Below are 19,046 nucleotides of genomic sequence, written 5' to 3'. Positions count from 1 at the left end.
TGTTTCCTAAACAGTGGATATCACATGCTAGAAAATGGTAAGGAAAAATAAATGGTGTTGTTAGCTCTTCGTTTATCATAAATCATCAGCACATGTCCACATTGGATTTGTGTAATTTGCAAAGGTCGGCTGAGGAGACGTTCGTCTTCTGACGGCACAGCGGACTAAATTTATTGCTGTGAGTGATGCCCCTAGCGTTTTTTTTACGAGTCATAGACCTTGGTGTAATTTAGTCTACTGTGAGTTTATTTACATAAAAAATTCATCATTCATCATCTGCATGTCACTCTGAAGTCAAATGGAAAAAAAAGCTGTCCACACGTACACGCAAATACGTCAGCAAACAGGACCAACATTGCAATGGTAGCAACACTTAGAAACTGTTAGAGCATTTTAAAACCACACAAAACAAGGCAGACATAACGTTTCTGACATTCGATAGAAAGCATGCATTTTAGATGGACAGCTACCACAATGCACTGGAACAAAAATGATTGCTTCCGACTGCTTTTAACTGGTAATAAAGAACATTGTTTGAGAAGCTCTATTAACTGTGGTGAGATTTTATTTTCAATTGTCAAAAATGGTGGGGACGAAATTGCTGATTGCGAAAGGTGGCGGGGACAAGTCCCCAAGGATAACGAAGCCAATGCCCTTTTCTGCAGCGCAGAACAGACGAATTTGAACAGCTTTCATAGTGAGGATACTTATCATTTCAAACGTTAGTTTGGCAGGCAGGCAGGTGGGGGGCGGGCCGTCTGGACTGCTGGGCTGCAGGACCCCCTGCCTGGCGGGGGTTGGATGGCCGTGGTGATAATTTACGCCCCTGCACACAAACACATATGCTATAAAGCAAAACCACCATGGCATGCCTGTAGATCAAAAAGTGGGTCAATGGTTGCTAGGAGCACTGGGGTGTGCTTTCTGGCCAGACCCCTCCGACTGGGGGAGCAGACCTGGGAGGAACGAGACCTTGTTGTGAAGGGGGGAGAAGAGAGAGGGGAGAGGGGAGAGGGATATATGGTCCACTGCTGTGCCTGTTATCACCCGAGCACAGGATACTGAGTGTGTGCAGATGACCGCAGATGCCCTGGCCCAGGACCTCTTCTCTCTCTCTCTGCCATCTCTCGTTCCAGGCCTGTAGTTGTGCAGCTGTGCCTCTGTCTAGGGGGAAAGGGATAGCGGTATCTCAAATGTCTCGAGGTTTCAGCTATTTTGATAAAGAGGATACCAGTTCAGAGCGAGGAGTTTTATTGTTGTTGTTTTTCCTTTTCTTTCTTTCTTTCTACTGGTTTTGACCCTTCAGTGGAAGAGATCCTGCTTGTTTTGGAGCAGTTATGAACCGAGCAATCAGTCTCGTTTCAGACCAAATAATACACACGCACACACACATACTCACTACACAGACATTTGCATCATACATGTGATCACATCTTCCTTGATACACACACTAAAACAAACCTTCATAGTCTTGTTTCAGACAAAATATTTCACACACTCTCCCACACAAACACAATATAGACACACTTGCATATTTAATCACACTCTCACACTAAAACTCTCATACACACATACAGACACACCCTTAACAAATCCAATACCCTGGCCCTATTTCAGACTAATATTTCGGTCATATCAAATATAAAGCATATCCCCCTATAAGCAGTATTAAACTGCATGTGAATTAGTCACCACCAACAAGTAAAGCTTTAAAACAGTTAATGGTTAATCATTACTTCCTCATACACTGTGATAACGACAACCTTTAAGAGAACACGCTGAGTGAGAAAATGACAAAGATCCTGCAGTAAAGCAAATATGATTTATTAAGCACTTTTAATATACGTCGGAAAATTCAGCTTAATATAAGAAATAAAATGTCAAAATGAGGGCTCAATGTACACGGTAAGCTATTTACAATCAAATTCTTCCAATGAGATCCAAAATATAACAGATGCTTGGTGGGAGAAACACACACCCGTGACAGGTTAACAGATGGCAAAATGGTTTTGAATACTGTCCAGGGTAGATCTTCAAAGAGTCAGCCATCTTCTTTTCTTTTTTCTTTTTTTTTCTCCAACCTTCAAAAGCGGAGGCCTTGTTGAGAAAGTCTCCGGCTAGAAATAGTCTGTCATGTGCACTTGTGTTTTCAGATTTGTGTGCTCTTGCCTTTATTCTTCTCGAAAGAAACTCTTCGCTGCTAACAATGTGAAAACCCAGCACAAATGACATTACACACAAACTGCTCAAACAGCCTCGGCCAAGCCATGAGAAACAGATGTTTGAAATCCCTCTGCACCCGCTCCAAGCATCACCCCCTCTCCCTTCCCCTGTTGAAAGGCTAGTGCTCAGGGCCTCTGAAACCAATACTTTTCTGTTTTTTTCTCCTTGTGTTTCAACTTTGGCTCAACAAGTATACATTTCAAACAATTCTTTAAAAACCATAATATTATTTAAAGTCTACTGGTTGGTGTGGTTGTGAGGAGTCAGCCTTTTGCAAACCTTACTGATTTTTTTTTTTACTGCCACACACACAAAAAAAAAAAATGTCATTATTATCAAAATAAAGTCAACATACAATGATAGGGCATAAACAGCCTGAGCCTTGAGTTGTACACGGCAACGAACATAATGATTCCTGTTCGACTAACACACTGAAATTGCTGCTTTCTCTTCAGAACTTTGCAATTAGCACCAAACTCTGCAGTTAAACATTACACTGTTGGTTGTTTAAATACCCACTGAAATGCTCACAACAACAAAAAATAAACAAAAAAAAAGAGAGAAAATGAAAAGTCCCACAGGGACAAAATGAAATTATCTGGGCTTCAGTTTCCAATGAACTCTCTCCCTCTGGCAGCTTTAATACAATACAACAAACAAACAGTAAAAGACCACCCGAAGGAAGGCCAAAATGACTACAGGCAATCTCTGAAACAGCACCATGGTATAAGCATACGATAGAAATGAAAGTGGCTTTTTTCCAAAATAAATATGGTTGATTACACTTGTAGAATAAATTGCCATTGCTATTAACATTACACACAACATATGTTTAGCACACCGAAGGAGATCAATACAGAGTTTTGGGTCTTCAGAAAGGCAGGTTATCAATGCGCATAACATTACCTCATAATTCACCAGTAAGATGTGACAATGTACTCTCTGGTACATTGCTGTCAATATGTGTGGTTGTAGGCAGAAAAACAAGACTCAAAATGTACATTTGTTTTTTTGTTTGTTTTTTAACTGTTACTTTGAGACTGATTCAAGAGGCATTAAATGGAAACAGAAACATACATGTTTGTTTTTTTTCTCCTCTTTTTAGAAAGTGCATACACTGCATATTAAATACCAATACATTAAATAAAAATGATAGTGTGCATGGTTACACTAAGAAGGCTGTAACAAATGTAGGCACGTTGAAGTATCAGTTTATGTGAGCCTTGTGCAGCGGTCAACATTCTTCCCTAGTTTTTTCTTTTCTTTTGAGGTGTTCCACTGACGAAAGAGAAGAAATGGATATAGTACTTTTGCGGATGGAGATAGTTGCTTTGGCACATTCCCTCATATGTCAGGCTGACGGATACAATCCAAGACATCTGAAACACCAATGGAATGATTTGGTTTAGTATTCAGTTGGAAAAACATTTTCTTGGACAGATCATTGCATTCTTACTTGCAAAAAAAGTCAATGAATAACTCTAATAAGTAGTGTTAACGTCAGTTGAACAGACTACGATAGAGGAAAAGTTTAGAATTGCTTTCGAGAAAACCGTTTAATATGTTCACCAGCTGCAATGGCTTTGGTCCAAAACATGTTTGAAAAGACAGCCTAAAGAGAGACATTATAGTGGTCTTTGCTAATGTATTTTTGAACCCATATGGTAATTTGGATGACACTGTCAAATGCATGGCACATTCACAAATGCAAGCCAATGTAAACTACTCTACAATCTTGTATGCCTTCTGTTTCACCAAATATCAGGCAACTCACCAGTTATAATGGTGTTTCCTTCTTGTAGTTATACCCAGGGTCTGATCCTTCTATCTGCAGTTTGAGGGCTTGTTTAAGGCTTAACTCTGTCTCCCCAATCGGGTAATTGTCCAAGACATCCTGATGCCCTCTGTTCTGCACAGTTCTAGGGACAGTTACTTTCCCAAGAAAAACCTGATTGCCATGTAGATGATAGTTGGGGTTGGTCATGATGCCATTCCTCTTTTTGTCAGCAAGGCTTTGCTGTTGTATGTAGTACTGTTCTTGGGTCATCCCCGAATCTAGCATTGGGCCACCGACCACTATCTTACAGTGTGGATCCTTGATGGCAATGTTGGACACTGGCTTGTTGAGTGAAATCCTCTTGTCAAACTGGGTCATTTCATACTCCAGTACCTGACCCTGGGCTGGTATGCTGTTCTTGGACTTCTTCTTGTCCCCTGAGCCCATTTTGTTGGGACAGTTAGAGGTGCCATTTTTCGTGCCCTTACTTTGCTTGAGACCTGGTTTGATTTGCCCCCAATCAAACTCACTAGTTGGAGAGCTAGGCTGTGGCCCTATGGACTTGGTTGTGGACGAAGGTGAGACAATAGACTGTCTGCTTCGGCTGCGTGGCAGAGAGTGCTGCTGGATCTGTTCGGTGAAGGTGAGCCCATGGAAGCTATCTATGGGCACGGTCTGGGCGGTTGCGGTGGACGAGGTGGTCCTCAACGAGGAGTTCTTTGAACTTTTCAGGGAGTTGTTGGAGAGAGACGATTTCTGACGGTCCACGGTGGAGTCTGGCGACTCGGAAGGGGAGCTGAAAGCGTGTACGGGCCCATTCGGAAGGCCACGTCCTGTCGACTGCATGTCACCAGCTCCTGTGCTCCCAGAACTATTGGACTTGATGGTAAGGGACTGCATCTTCCCAGAGACCGTAAGAGGAGTCTTCTGTTCCATGGTATGTATTGGTGACGGACTGCTGCCATTGAGGCTTGAGGCTCCATACTTGTCCAAGAGTTTGATGATCATTGTGTGCCCACCCTTGGCGGCTACTCTCATGGCCGTGCGGCCAAACTGGTCAGCGTGGTTGGGATCGGCGCCGTGCTCCAACAGGATCTGGACAACATCGATATGACCTTCCTGAGCAGCGATCCCAAGTGCTGTGGCCCCCTGATTGCAGGTGTGGTCGACATGAGTCCCACTGTCGATCAGGAACTGGACGACCTTGGCGTGACCCTGCCAGGCTGCAGACTGGAGGGCAGATCGCTTCTCATTATCGCAAGCATTGACATCGGCATGATAGTTAATCAGCATTCTAACCATCTCGACGTGTCCCTGCCAGCACGAAACATGCAGCGCTGTTCTCCCTTCTGTATCGTTGGCCTCTACGTTGGCTCCATTCTCCAGGAAGTACTCCGCCATGGCCAGCTGATTCTCAAGTGCCAGTATATACAACGTCGGCCTCCCATCGGCGTCTTTGCAGTCTATGTCTGCCCCGTGACTGAGAAGCAACTCCACAATGTCCCTGTGGCCGTCCAGGCCGGCCACTCGCAGAGAATTCCTCCCGTCGTACCCCCGCTGGTCGATGCACGACTTGTTTTCAAGCAGTATGTGCACACAGTCATAGTGGCCCTCCTGGGCAGACAGTATGAGGGGGATCCGTCCGTCGTTGTCTACCTCTGTGCACCGGGCACCTTGCTCAAGGAGCGCGTCGCAGACTTGTCTGTGGCCCTCGAAGGAAGCCATGTGCAGGGGTGTCCAACCTGCATCGTCCCTGTGGTTCTCGTCCAAGCCTCTGTCCAGCAGAGTTCTGACCACTTCCACATTCCCCTGAGCGGATGCGATGCTAAGCACAGTTCTTCCTTCACTGTCAATACTGTCCACGGCTGCGCCCCAGAACAGCAGCGTGTTGACCACGGAGGCGTGTCCCATTGAGGCGGCGGCTAGGAGAGGGGTTCTTCCATTGTTGTCTGTGTGATCTACATCAGCCCCACCCTCTAAGAGCAGGTCTACTACGTCTACGTGTCCTTCATAGGCAGCTACGAGGAGAGGGGTCATGCAGTCTTTGTCACAATGATCCACCTCTGCCCTGCGGTCGATCAAGAGGCTGACGACCGAAGCGTGGCCTTTACTGGCTGGCACACAGAGGGCAGCCACAGAGAGTGCGGTCCTGCCATCCACATCCTCATGATTCACTTCTGCTCCATGTTCTAGTAGGTGCTCCACAATCTCCCTGTGCCCCATGTAAGCCGCCGCAATCAGGGCTGTCCGCCCCTCATTGTCTGCCTTGTTGACCTCTGCACCGTGCTGGAGCAGGTTGAGCACAATGTCCTCGTGTCCTCCCCAGGCTGCTGCCCTGAGAGCCGTCCTGCCGTCTGCGTCAGCACAGTCCACTTTGGCACCGGCATAGAGAAGAGCGGAGACAACCTCCGAGTGCCCACCCCATGCAGCGGATCTTAGGGCAGTCCAACCGTCGCGGTCGGTGTGGTTGATGTTTGCCTCAAAGCCGATGAGGCAGTTGACGACCTTGGTGTGACCTTGCCTTGCGGCCAGTGTAAGGGGCGTCTGACCGTGGTTGTCTTCGACCTCCATGTTTGCCCTTCTGGTAATCAACAGGTTGACCACATCTAGATTCCCACTGTATGCAGCGTTAGCAAGAAGTGTTCGCCCACTGGAGTCGGTTTGGTTCACCGAGGCCCCGTTGTCGAGCAGCGTACGTATAGAGTCCTCCCTCTCGAGGGCTTGCTGCACGATACAAGAAGCGTGATCGTCCTCGTTGTTGACATGCGCACCCGCTTTGACCAGGAGCTGCAGGACCTCCTGCTCTTTGGGGATAGAGGTTGACAGAGAGTCTTTAGCAGGGGTGCCGTTCCACACCATCCACAGGGCGAGGTTAAAGGGTTCTATCTGGAGGTTGGAGTTGATCAGGTGGAGAGCGAACTCTTGCACCTCCAGTGGTTTGAGCTGCTTGGCCCTGCAAGTGTAACTCATTGCCATCATTCGGTGCCCCTCGGCTGCGTTGCACAAGTACTTCTGTGTGCAGTGCTTCACGTCCAGGAGCCACTCCGCGAAACTGTAATGAAAGAGAATCTTCGTGTTGTGGAGTCCGTCGACAAGAAGCTTCGCCAGAATGTCCATTTTTTTCTGAAACTCCTCCATGGTCAGAGTCATGTTTTTAGTCCAAACGGCATGGTAGAGCTCTTTGACGGTGAGGGGCCGGCAGGCTGCCAGCATGACGTTCAGAATGGGCTGCACCTTGGCAAACTGTTTCCTCACAAACAGCCTCTGGCAAAGCCACAGGTAGAGGCCGTTGAGAGTGCCGGGGATGTCGCGGATCTCCCGCAACATGATGAAGCTCTCCACTACGCCGTCCAGCACTCGCTCCAGGTAGAGGAAGCAGCCACTGCTCTTGATGTGCAGCTGGTTAAGCATCTCGGCCGTCTCCTTGGTGAGGTGTTGCCGAAGGGCCTCCTCCTGGTCCAGCCTGTGGAGGATATACTGTTGAACATCCTTGACGATGTAGGCCTTGCGGAGGTCATCCAGACTGATCTTTCGAAACCCTGCAACATAAGACAAAAAAAGAAATAAAAAATTAGAACAAATGCGATGTTCCACACAGGATATACAACACAGGAAGTATTTATTTTAAAACCACCGAATGCAAGAGGTTGATATAATGAGATTTACAGAGTTGTTGTTTCGTTCATTTGTCTGTAAAAGCATCTTTGATGTGTGTCACTCACACAGGCAAAAATGTTGCATATAACACTATCAAAATGAATTTCTCTCACCACACCATTCGTTCACACCATTCAACCTTTAGCTGTGATTTCCATTTTCCTTACTAAAATATGTGATTCCATCTGCATTTTCCACATTGCAGAATCATAGGGCCCTCAGTGTATTTGCCCTCATATGGATACAGACATCCTGGGAACTTTAATTATTGAAAGAGGTCAATATGTGACGAGATATACTTGACATGATTTTACTTAAAAGGATGGAAGGACAAGGTGAAAGATGAAATCAAAAGCCTGAAATCATTTTTTGAGACAACTTCCCATCATGAAGATGGTCACGATGATAAAAGCCAGTTAAACCTGTGAAATAGTTCCCATTTTATGGCTTCCAGATGCACTTTTCCAACAGCAGAACAAATGAAGCAGCAAAGGGAAGCATATGTTCTACCATGTGTCTTCACTGATGTGCATCTTCCCAGGCGTTACTCTATAAGCTACATGGTCATGGTTATGCATAGGCTACAAAAACATTGTTTTCTTTTACTAGAGGAGAAAAAAAAAACCGCATATTCACATCTTACGCAATGTGTACCTGAAATGCCCTGAACTTTCTTTGTTCTATCTATAATAGCTATGCACACAAGGGCAAGTCACACCAATACCACAAGTATGGTCTGTCTGCATACCACCCTTATCCGTAGCCCTTGTTTTGTTTTCCCTGCAGCGCACATGAGTACGTGTTGCCAGACTTTCAGAGGGGGAAAAAAAAAAAAAAAAAAGAGAGGAATCTCTGTGCCTTAATTAATGGACATTTATATCAGCTAGCTTTCAGCAAAGGCAGTGGCTTTCCAGACACAGAGAAAATTCCTTTTCTTTTTTTATCTCTCATGCCTGCCACTGCTAATGGCAAAGGGAACATTCTCCATGCTAACATATTCCACTGTGGCGGGGTGCCCAAGGGCAGGGAAAGCATTTTACACATAGATCTATTTACTGTTCCCATGGTCTCCAGCTGAAGCGATAAGTGGAGAGAGAAAAAAAAGCAGCCTGCATATCCCACTCCAGGGGTTTGTTAACATACTTCTCAAAGTGAACTCTGCCTCCTTCAATAGGAGAGATGTGCAACATTCCACGGTTTTATTGAAATCACCACCCGCCAGATCGAAGAAAGAGAGAGAAAGAGATATAGAGGGAAGGAGAGAGAGAGAGGATGAGAAAGAAATTCACTGCACATTCTGCATGCCAGCAAGTGTATAAACAAACCTACGTAGCCCCTACATTTCAAACGAGCCTTCATTCACAACAATTACTCTTCTCCCCTGCTAAGTGAGTAAACTCAAAATGAGGTACAATGATGTAAAAGAAAGAATTCTGTTTATTTCTTGCCGAGAAGTAGATTGACTTGTACCAATTGACTTGCTTTGTCAATGTCGTTACACAATGTCAGTGAAGCGGTTTTGCAACAGATCGTGTAATCTCAATACAACTTGGCACCATTTAGATACTGTTGTCTGGAATGCTCAAGGAATGAAGCACAAACTTCAGCTATCTCTGACGATACTGCTGAATACACAACACCAACCACTAGTCACAGCCAACAACTTTCATGAAAAAAAAAAAACAAGTTCACATACACATACGTTTTTTTGCTTCATTGTACAAAGCAAGTTACAAAAAGTATTGAAAAAGTATTCATGTATTCGTTCATCTACTAGCCATCATTTCATCATCTATCTATCAGCCAAAAAAACCGTAATAACCACATGGAACAGGTCCTGCTTCAAATTGCCGCTCCATCTAGAACATAACTTCCCTGCATGGTACAGTGTGATGAGAACCCATCTAGAACATAGCATCCCTGCATGGTACAGTGTGATGAGAACCCATCTAGAACATAGCTTCCCTGCATGGTACAGTGTGATGAGAACCCATCTAGAACATAGCTTCCCTGCATGGTACAGTGTGATGAGAACCCATCTATAACATAGCTTCTCTGCATGGTACAGTGTGATGAGAACCCATCTAGAACATAGCTTCCCTGCATGGTACAGTGTGATGAGAACCCATCTAGAACATGGCTTCCCTGCATGGTACAGTGTGATGAGAACCCATCTAGAACATAGCTTCCCTGCATGGTACAGTGTGATGAGAGCCCATCTATAACATAGCGTCCCTGCATGGTACAGTGTGATGAGAACCCATCTAGAACATAGCTTCCCTGCATGGTACAGTGTGATGAGAACCCATCTAGTGTGATGAGAACCCATTTCACTGCTGTCTGCTTCTCCTGGCCCACTGTTGTTGTTTTTATCACTGAGAGAATTTTTTCCATGACTTCGACGAAAGAGAAAGAGAGAGAGAGAGAGAGAGAAGAGAGAGAGAGGGGATGAGAGAGAGAGGGAGAGAGAGGGAAATATGGGAGGGGAAGGGAGAGAGAGAGGGAGAGACAGAGAGGGGAGGAGAGAGAGGGAGAGGGAGAGAGAGAGAGGGAGAGAGAGAGAGAGACAGAGAGGGGAGGAGAGAGAGGACACATTTCCAGGCTCTCTGACCCAGCGCTCCACCTCAGCCAAATCCTTCAGCTAGCGCCTGGGCTGCCTTCAGTGACAGACAGGAAACAAACGGGCCCAGAGCAGGAAAGAGGAAAGAGGACCATATAGGGGAGAGAAAAAAACAAGGGGGATTCTAGGACTGATGGCCTAAAAATCCATTTTCGCTGCTGGCTGGCTTGTGCCTACTTCGTGTGTTTAAAGTAGGTTGTCTGGCTGTTTGGCTTGGAAAGACGCCATTAGAGAGAGAGAGAGAGAGAGAGAGAGAGAGTGTGAGTGAGTGAGTGAGAGAGTATGTGCTGCAAAAAGTATTAGTTAGCCATGTTTCCTGTAGCTACAGGATAGTTCCAACACCATCTCAGATGGAAATGTGTTTTTGCATAGCTGCTTGAACCTGTGCTCGTAAGCCAACATTGGAACAAAGAGCCTTGGTCATGGTGTTACCCAGGAGCTTATTCCCACAAGTTCTAAAGAATTCTGTGGTTCACAACTATTCCGAGAGACAGAAAAAAGAAAAATCGACAAAACAAAATAAAATAAAACAAAACATGGGGAGTGATGTCAGACCACAGACACCACAGATATCAGTGTAAACTCTGATCTCAGACACTTCTCTAGAGAATAAAAGCAAGTGCGAAAAGCAAAACAAAAAACACACACACAAACGCAAATGAAAGACACAAACACACACACAGACACACAGAAAAGGAGAGCCTCTGCTGAAGCCTCGAGTCGGCACAAGCCAAGAAGACCTCCCGTTCAATTACTGTAAATGGAAGATGCTGACCTACAATTTCCACTTGAGTCATCAGCCATGGCATCACAAGCTCTGCCTCCTGCTCAACCGAGTGGCGGCCCGGGTGTTGCGCGAGTCCTGTAGAATAGTCGAGTGCACAAAAACACACTGGGATGCGATGAACCCCTGCTCGTCCCAGAGATCCAGGGGTCATGCCCATGTGAGTGCATCGACCTCAGAACCATCACAGCTTCGTTGAATCACCTCACAAGTACCTCCCTGGGTGACTGAGGCGGTTTGGCTTTTCTTTTTGATTCCTGCAACACCGACAAGGAGTCTTGTTCGAGAAAACAAGACCGTCGAGGTTGGGTAGTTTCAAGCACTGCATCTGAAATGCCATAATGCTAATAGGCCACAATGCTAATGCTAACATGTGCATTCTCTGCGACCGAGCTTTGCTAGCTAGCACGTGCATCTGTAGTAGCCCACATCCCTTTCTGGAGGGATTCGCAGGGGAAACGGCGGAGCGCGAGAGGCACTCGTCCGGCAACTGTCATGGCTAGGGGACGCACCTCGCCAGCCCAGCGTAGGAAACAGCTGCCGCTTGTTACGCAACTGGCTACGAGCCACGGGAGACATCCCCTCCCTCCCGCACAAAGGCAGACTGTTCAGCGCCCTCCTCCCCACTCCTGTTCAGCTTCGCCCAAGATTAATTTTTCAGATGACAAACATGGGGCCAAGCGTTGGCACAGCTCAAGATGGAGAAAGGGAGGGTTAGGGTTGGTGGTTGTTGGGGGGGGGGTTTGTAAGTTTTAAATTCGGACCCGGGCATCTCCAAGGCAGCGCATTCTTCACAAGCCACCAACTTAAGTTCAGATCCAAAAGGAAAACAGAAACCCAAGCCCCTCGCTCTCCTTCACTCCCCCTTCGACACAAATGTCTGTCTAGCAGCTGCAGAAGGCCTGGCCTGAAAGCAGAGGCGCGCCCACCAAGTAGAAGGATCGGGGAGGGAAGCCACACTTCTAAAGGGTCTGGAGACCAACAAAAAGATGCTCCATCAGTCAAAAATTTTGATAGATCCATTCAAACAGTGGGGACGGGTTTGTTGGAGGTCCTGCTTTTGACACAAAAGGCAAGAGAGGGAAAGTTGGGAGAAGTGATGTTTCCTACAGTAAACCAGAGCGAGAGAGAGAGAGAGAGAGAGAGAGAGAGAGAGACTCCAGATGACAGTCGTCTGCTTATAATTATACGGGATAGTCCCTCACCAAAGGGAGAAAAATATGCTATAAATAAACAGCTCATTACAGCGTCTTTCCTCTTATGCAAACTCCTTCAATTAACTTGGAGCCTCACTTTGTTTGATTGAAAATAAGAATGTGAATTGAAATTCGAAAACCACAAGTCAGACAAAAAGCTTGTGATCCCAATGAATGCCTTCATGACTCCAACCGAGTCTATTGTATGAGTGTACCGCATTACTGTTGATGTGTGCAACAGTCGCCGAGCCTCGAGGGTTGGGCCATGGTTAACCATTACAAACAGATGTTTTTTTTTTTTTTTTGCAATCATTTCATACAAAGGGTCCAATACTGTTGACAGAGTGAAAGTCATGTCCTGGCTTGTCCGTGCGATCATATTGAGGAACAAACAATAGCAAGAAAGCTAAAAAGTCAAACCGAGGAGTAGCACTGAACGGGACTCTTTTCTCGGCTCCTTCTGCTGATGTGAGCCAAGTTGAACTGAACAGGCAATATACCAAGTTTAACAGTATCAGTCACAGCAACAGCCCTGCATCATCCACACAGGGTTTTTTCCATCGTGTTCCCCTCCTTTGTTCCCTCTCTGCACCCTGGATCACACACACACACCCGTCCAATTGATCCACCTGTGGGTGTCCTCCATCTACCTATGCATAGACATCCATCAGCAGTGATTTATGCAGAACACTGCAGAGCACAGACGACTGACAGGAACAAATATTCAGACCAATTGGGGGGGGGGGGGGGGGGGGGGGGTGTGTGTGTTGGTCCCCTGTCATCCAATGAAATGAGATTTTGTTGGATGTCAGACCCACAGTGTTGCTGTGAAGAATGCTGACTGGGGAAGAGGTGGTTGTCAGGGGGGGTTGGGGGTGGGGGGGGGGGGGTGGAGGATTAATTCGTTTCGAAGCACACCTGGAAACCCTGTGACACTAACAAAGCCACACGTGTGTGTGTGTGTGTGTGTGTGTGTGTGTGTGTGTGTGTGAATGTGTGTGTGTGTGTGTGTGTGTGTGTGTGTGTGTGTGTGTGTGTGTGTGTGTGAATGTGTGTCATTACATGCAGCTGTGCTGTAGGGCTCCTTGTGAATCCTCTTCTCACCAAGATAATGAAAAAAAAAAGAAAAGAAAACACCAAGTCAGCACCTGTGTCAAACAGTCTGGGAAGCAAATGTTAGGGGCACTGATGGATCCTCCCTGGAGAGGAGTAGTCAGATATTAGATGAGGCATACGGCGGCCATTACGAGCTTGTCTGAGTAGGGGCTCCAAATGCATCGATCATTACCGCCGTTCCCAAGCCAACATCTTACGCTGCCAACACTGCCGTATCTACTAGATAAGGTATACTTCCCAGCACTCCGACTAAACATCAGCTAGGAGATAGCCTCATTATGCTCCTTGCTTGCTAAAAAACAATGTCTGCACCTGGAGGCTGACTAGGCCGATACTCTTTGCATTGGTGCATTAGACCTAAGCTTCGCTTAAGCCTTAAAGAGGTCCGAAGTATTGCAAGTACCTGGGAACTCCTTTACTGGGGTCACGGAAGGGTTGGGAGGCCAGCGAAGGTTCAAAGTGAAGGAAGGAGGGCTCTGAGGTAAGGGAGTGGGAATGTCGGAGGACGGCTGAACTTTCAACAACCATGTTTGACAATAATAATGGGAGTTTTACTGGCCATCAAGTCGCTTTGAATAAGCAAGCATGTAAGTGCCGGTGAAAGGCACTACGGAAGAGTCTGGAACCACTTTGGCTCATGCAAGTCACTGTTACAGGTCCATCTGGTGCTCAGGGGCGGACATCATTATTCTAGGTGTGAGTGAGTGCGTGCAGACAACCAAAACGCCAGAGAAAGTCTACAAGAAAGCGTTTCAGACGTCCCGAAATACCACCTCATGTTTTAGGACTCTTCCACTCGCCTTCATTCATTATATATGAACTTTGAGGTTCAGGCAGAGACTACACCGCAGTCATTTTCCTCTTTCCAAATCAAATTACGGCATAATTAAGAGCCTTTAATTAAGGCCAGAGCTAACATGCCTTATTTTAACGAAGACCTAAGCAGCAGCAGCAGCAGCAGCAGCAGCAGCAACAGAAGCAGAAGCAGAGGGCTAAAAATAAAACAACTCTTGGCTGCAGAAGTCATACAGCTGGCAGGAGGGTGCTGTACATCCAATGGCATTATCTACAGAGACAGAAGGCAGTGGAGAGGGGGAAGCTGAGACAAAGTGAGAGAAAAGGACAGGAAGGAAAATAACGGAGAGAGAGAGAGAGAGAGAGAGAGAGAGAACTCAAAGTGCATTATTTTCTCAACCCATACTTTTTACATATCTTTTTTCACACCTTTGCTTTAACACCGCCAGAGATGCAGGGAGCAGGAAGTTTGTGGAGACCTTTTAAAATGAGCTCCCCTTACACCCGACTGCATTTCCCGTGACCAGTCGCTCTGCTCTGAAATGGCTTCAGTTCACCCAATTAAACTTGGGATGCCATTATTTTGTGAGAGTATTCTTGAGACAGACTGTTTAAATGCGCTAGGGAGAAGTTTTAACAGTGTCACAGAGGCAGAGAGATAGACTGTAAAGACGGTGGGGAGAAGAAAAGAAAAGGTAGATAGATAGATAGATAGAACATAAAAGTAGATAGAGACAGAAAGAGAAAGGTGCGGAGAGGCATGCATAGAGATTTAGCAGAAACAGCTAGAGCAAGGAACAACGGAGAGCAATGAGAAATAATTAGATACATAGATACGGATAGATAGACAGAAAGAGATAGATAGATAGATAGATAGATAGATAGAGATAGAGCGAGAGAGAGATAGAGCGAGAGATAGATAGATAGAGCGAGAGATAGATAGATAGATAGATAGACAGAAAGAGATAGATAGATAGATAGATAGATAGATAGATAGAGCGAGAGAGAGAGATAGAGCGAGAGATAGATAGATAGATAGATAGATAGATAGATAGAGTGAGAGAGAGATAGATAGGTGAGTAAGAGTGAGAAAAAGAAGTGGAGGAAAAAGACGGTCAACAAGGGAGAGAGAAGTTGCAGAAGTGTGTCTTGACTGATGCGTGTGCAGCCCTTACACCTGAGGTACTGATGGACTCAGACGACACGCCAGCCCTGTCATTTGGGCCGTCGTCAGGGCACTCTGGCGGGTAAATTACAGTATACTGCGTGGGATTAGCCTCGTCTTCTGTGCATGGGGCAGAACATTCAATGCCAGCTCCTCTCTCTCTCTCTCCGTCTCTCTTTTTCTCTTCTTGTTTTATCCTCTATGAGAGCAAGTGGTGAAGAGGTGGTCTGCATGACACACACATGACCGTCAGACTCAAGTGCCTGGAACCCTTCAGCCATTGACCACTTGAAAACAATTAGCAGGCTGAGGGTGATGTTAATGAAGAAGTTAAGTGTGCTTCTCATTCCTGATTCTTATCCGGCACTTTCTTGGGTGGGAGCGCATGTCTTCTTCACAACACAAAAGGGAAGTGGAGAAGACTAGGTATCTCTCCCTCCCTCCCTCCCTCTGTCTCGATTTCTCTCGCTCTCTCTCTCATCAAGTGCAACGAGACGTAGCACACCAAGCTGCTCGCCGGTGACATCACCTTCCCTGTCTGTGCGAGGCGATCTCCCCCTCACACACACACACAAGGGCCATTTTTGAATATGCTCCAGACTCCTCCATCAACGCCACCGTGTCAAGACAGTGGCGCCTGATGGGAAATTAATGTCCTTCCTCCTCCAATTCCATTCAATCCTTTCCTCCTCCTCCTCCTCCTCCTCCTCTTGCTGCTCCTACTCGACAGCCACGTACTCGACCCATTCAGACATATAAACAGTGTGGGCCACTCCACGGCACACGGTTTGTGTAGTGAACCAGAATTTCAGGAGGGGGGGGGAGGGGGTCGCAAGCCTTGCTCTGTTTATCCCCAGCCACTCGCTTGGCAAAACTGAGAGAGACTGAGGAGTGTGGAGACTGAGGAGTGTGGAGTGTGGAGTGTGGAGACTGAGGAGTGTGGAGTGAAGAGTGTGGAGTGAAGAGTGAAGAGTGAAGAGTGAAGAGTGTGGAGTGTGGAGTGTGGAGTGTGGAGTGTGGAGTTTGGAGTGTGGAGTGTGGAGAGTGGAGACTGAGGAGTGTGGAGACTGAGGAGTGTGGAGACTGAGGAGTGTGGAGAGTGAAGAGTGTGGAGTGTGGAGTGAGGAGTGTGGAGACTGTGGAGTGTGGAGACTGTGGAGTGTGGAGTGTGGAATGAGGAGTGAGGAGTGTGGAGTGTGGAGTGTGGAGTGTGGAGACTGAGGAGTGTGGAGATTGAGGAGTGTGGAGTGTGGAGTGTGGAGTGTGGAGTGTGGAGTGTGGAGTGAGGAGTGTGGAGTGTGGAGTGTGGAGTGTGGAGTGTGAAGTGTGGAGTGTGGAGTGTGGAGTGTGGAGTGAGGAGTGTGGAGTGAGGAGTGTGGAGACTGTGGAGTGTGGAGACTGAGAAGTGTGGAGTGTGGAGTGTGGAGTGTGGAGTGTGGAGTGTGGAGTGTGAAGTGTGGAGTGTGGAGTGTGGAGTGTGGAGTGTGGAGTGAGGAGTGTGGAGTGAGGAGTGTGGAGACTGTGGAGTGTGGAGTGTGGAGTGTGGAGACTGTGGAGTCTATGATGAGATGAATGCAGAATAAGAAGCAAGGAGATATCTAGACTGTGATCAGACACAAGGGGATCCCATCAGGAATGTGCATACACGGAGAGCATGATGGTCAACAACTCTGTGAGAAGAACACTTGCGCAGCACTAACCCTCTTGAGCACTCATCTCAGTCATATCACAAAGAGCTCACGGAGACTCTGCCACCAGCAGGAGGTGTGGGATGAGAAGTGCTGAAGGACCAGATAAGGGAACCTAGATGTTCCAAGTGAGGGAGGACTGGATAGAGATAGGAGCTAGGAGCTGAACGGAGGCACTAGAGAACTTGACCAGAGGCAGGATGCAACTGCATTTTTTGGGTCACACAGAGAGCAAAGGTCAAACAGAGGGCAAAGGTCCAGACCTACTGCTGAAGAAAAAAAAAGGAACTCATTTAGGAACTTAAGGTGAGTAAAGCATCCACTGGAGACGCATCAGGACACACTTTCTTAAATGAATACCCAACTGGGAACTATTATAACCTTAAGTGCCTGACTGGCGCTGTGAACACAAAGAGATGGGGGGGGCTTCAAATGAGTAGAGCATCCACTGGAGACGCATCAGGACACTTTCTTGACCAAATACCTGACCTGCAACTATTCCAACCTCAAGTGCTTGACTGTCCTAAAAACCAACAGAGATGAGGAGCCAGCGATGGGAAAACTTCTTGTTGGAGCGGAGCAGCTGAAGAAGACGGTCAAAGACTAGGCCAGAGAGACTAGGCCAGAGAGACTGGGGCAGAGAGACTGGGGCAGAGAGACTAGGCCAGAGAGACTGGTCTGTGTGGAAAGCAGAACAAAGACACATAGTAATGTCAAAATAAAAGCTCTCATTAGAAAAGAACAGCTGCCAGTTGTAATGCTTAAAGAGCTCCTTGGCGGACACTGGAGATGGCCGGTGTGGACGCTCCCCGATTATGCATCGCCTCTCTTACAAAGTGGACTTGTCATGAACGTGACAACATTCATTTGAAAACAGTGCAGATGTGCATGAAACAGGAAGTCCATATAGGGAACCTGAGATAAACACACCTCTGAACCCAGCACCACACGCCCCAATGGGTGGTCCCTGAACAATAACCAATCACCAATTACCAACCCACTTGGTAGTAACCAATGACTGACGACTTATTTACATATGTCCAATCAAGTAAAGCCACAAGGCAGAGAGAAAGGAGTGATTCGACTCCAACAGCTGTATTTATGTTACTGATTTTAGTTTAATATTGAATAATTCAAAAGTGTAGCAGAGACTCTCAGGGTTTGACCAGCGCTATACTGCCCCAGGCGCTCTGTGGTTGGAGCTCAGGGTGTGTGTGTGTGTGTGTGTGTGTGTGTGTGTGTGTGTGTGTGTGTGTGTGTGCGCCAGCAGGTGTGTGTGTGTCCGTCTGACTGAGTGAGAGTATAAGTGAGAGAAAGAGCGAGTGAGCGAGCCAGAGAGTGATACAAGTGTGTGTGTGTGTGTGTGTGTGTGTGTGTGTGTGTGTGTGTGTGTGTGTGTGTGTGTGTGTGTGAGTACTGTGTCTGACAGACAGATCGGTGTGTGTGGTCAGGACCTCTGCAGGTCATGGTGGTCTGGGGAGCCAGTGGCACTAGAGGCACAGCTATTTCCATTCCCCGTCAGCGACAGTAAATCCTGCAAGTCACCTGGGAGTGGGGATGTAAAAGGTCTGATTCACAGGAGAGGAGAGGAGAGGAGAGGAGAAGAGAGGAGAGGAGAAGAGAGGAGGGAGAGGAGAGAAGAGGAGAAGAGAGTAGAGGAGAGGAGAGGAGAGGAGAGGGGAAGAGAGGAGAGGAGGAGAGAGGCACTAGAGAAGAGCCCTAGTAATAACAAGAGATGCATCAGAGGAGGAAACAAAAACATGTGCCCCCACTATCCCCCCACTATACCCCCAGACATGCCATCTCCACTGCTGCCTGGCATTTTGGCAAGGGAGTGTCATAAATAATCCAGGGGGGGGGATCACAGAGGGTTTTGTGAGCGAAAAGCAAAATAAAATAATAAAAAAAACCTTGAGAGTTACAGGGTGGTAAGAGTGAGTTATAGGGCTCACGAGACAGGATAAAAAATGAGAAGAGAGAGAGAGAGAGAGAGAGAGAGAGAGAGAGAGAGAGAAAAAACACACT

General features: G+C 46.8%; 1 protein-coding gene across 1 annotated transcript in view; it reads right to left on the bottom strand.

Moving 5' to 3' along the window:
* Positions 1 to 1,808: 1,808 nt before the first annotated feature.
* Positions 1,809 to 19,046, bottom strand: part of LOC105906550 (ankyrin repeat domain 50) — a 35,189-nt gene continuing 17,951 nt past the window's right edge. The window contains exons 4-5 of the mRNA XM_031586939.1: positions 3,998 to 7,539; positions 1,809 to 3,602 (exon numbers count right to left, since the gene is read on the bottom strand). Of these exons, the coding sequence (XP_031442799.1) occupies positions 4,001 to 7,539 (3,539 nt within the window). The 3' untranslated portion in view covers positions 1,809 to 3,602; positions 3,998 to 4,000. The remainder of the gene's footprint in view (positions 3,603 to 3,997; positions 7,540 to 19,046) is intronic.

The sequence above is a fragment of the Clupea harengus genome, chromosome 20 (genome assembly GCF_900700415.2).
Source record: "Clupea harengus chromosome 20, Ch_v2.0.2, whole genome shotgun sequence".
NCBI classification, from domain to species: Eukaryota; Metazoa; Chordata; class Actinopteri; order Clupeiformes; family Clupeidae; genus Clupea; species Clupea harengus.
The sequence above is the reverse complement of the archived record's forward strand: the minus strand, read 5'-3'. Positions and strand labels throughout refer to the sequence as shown.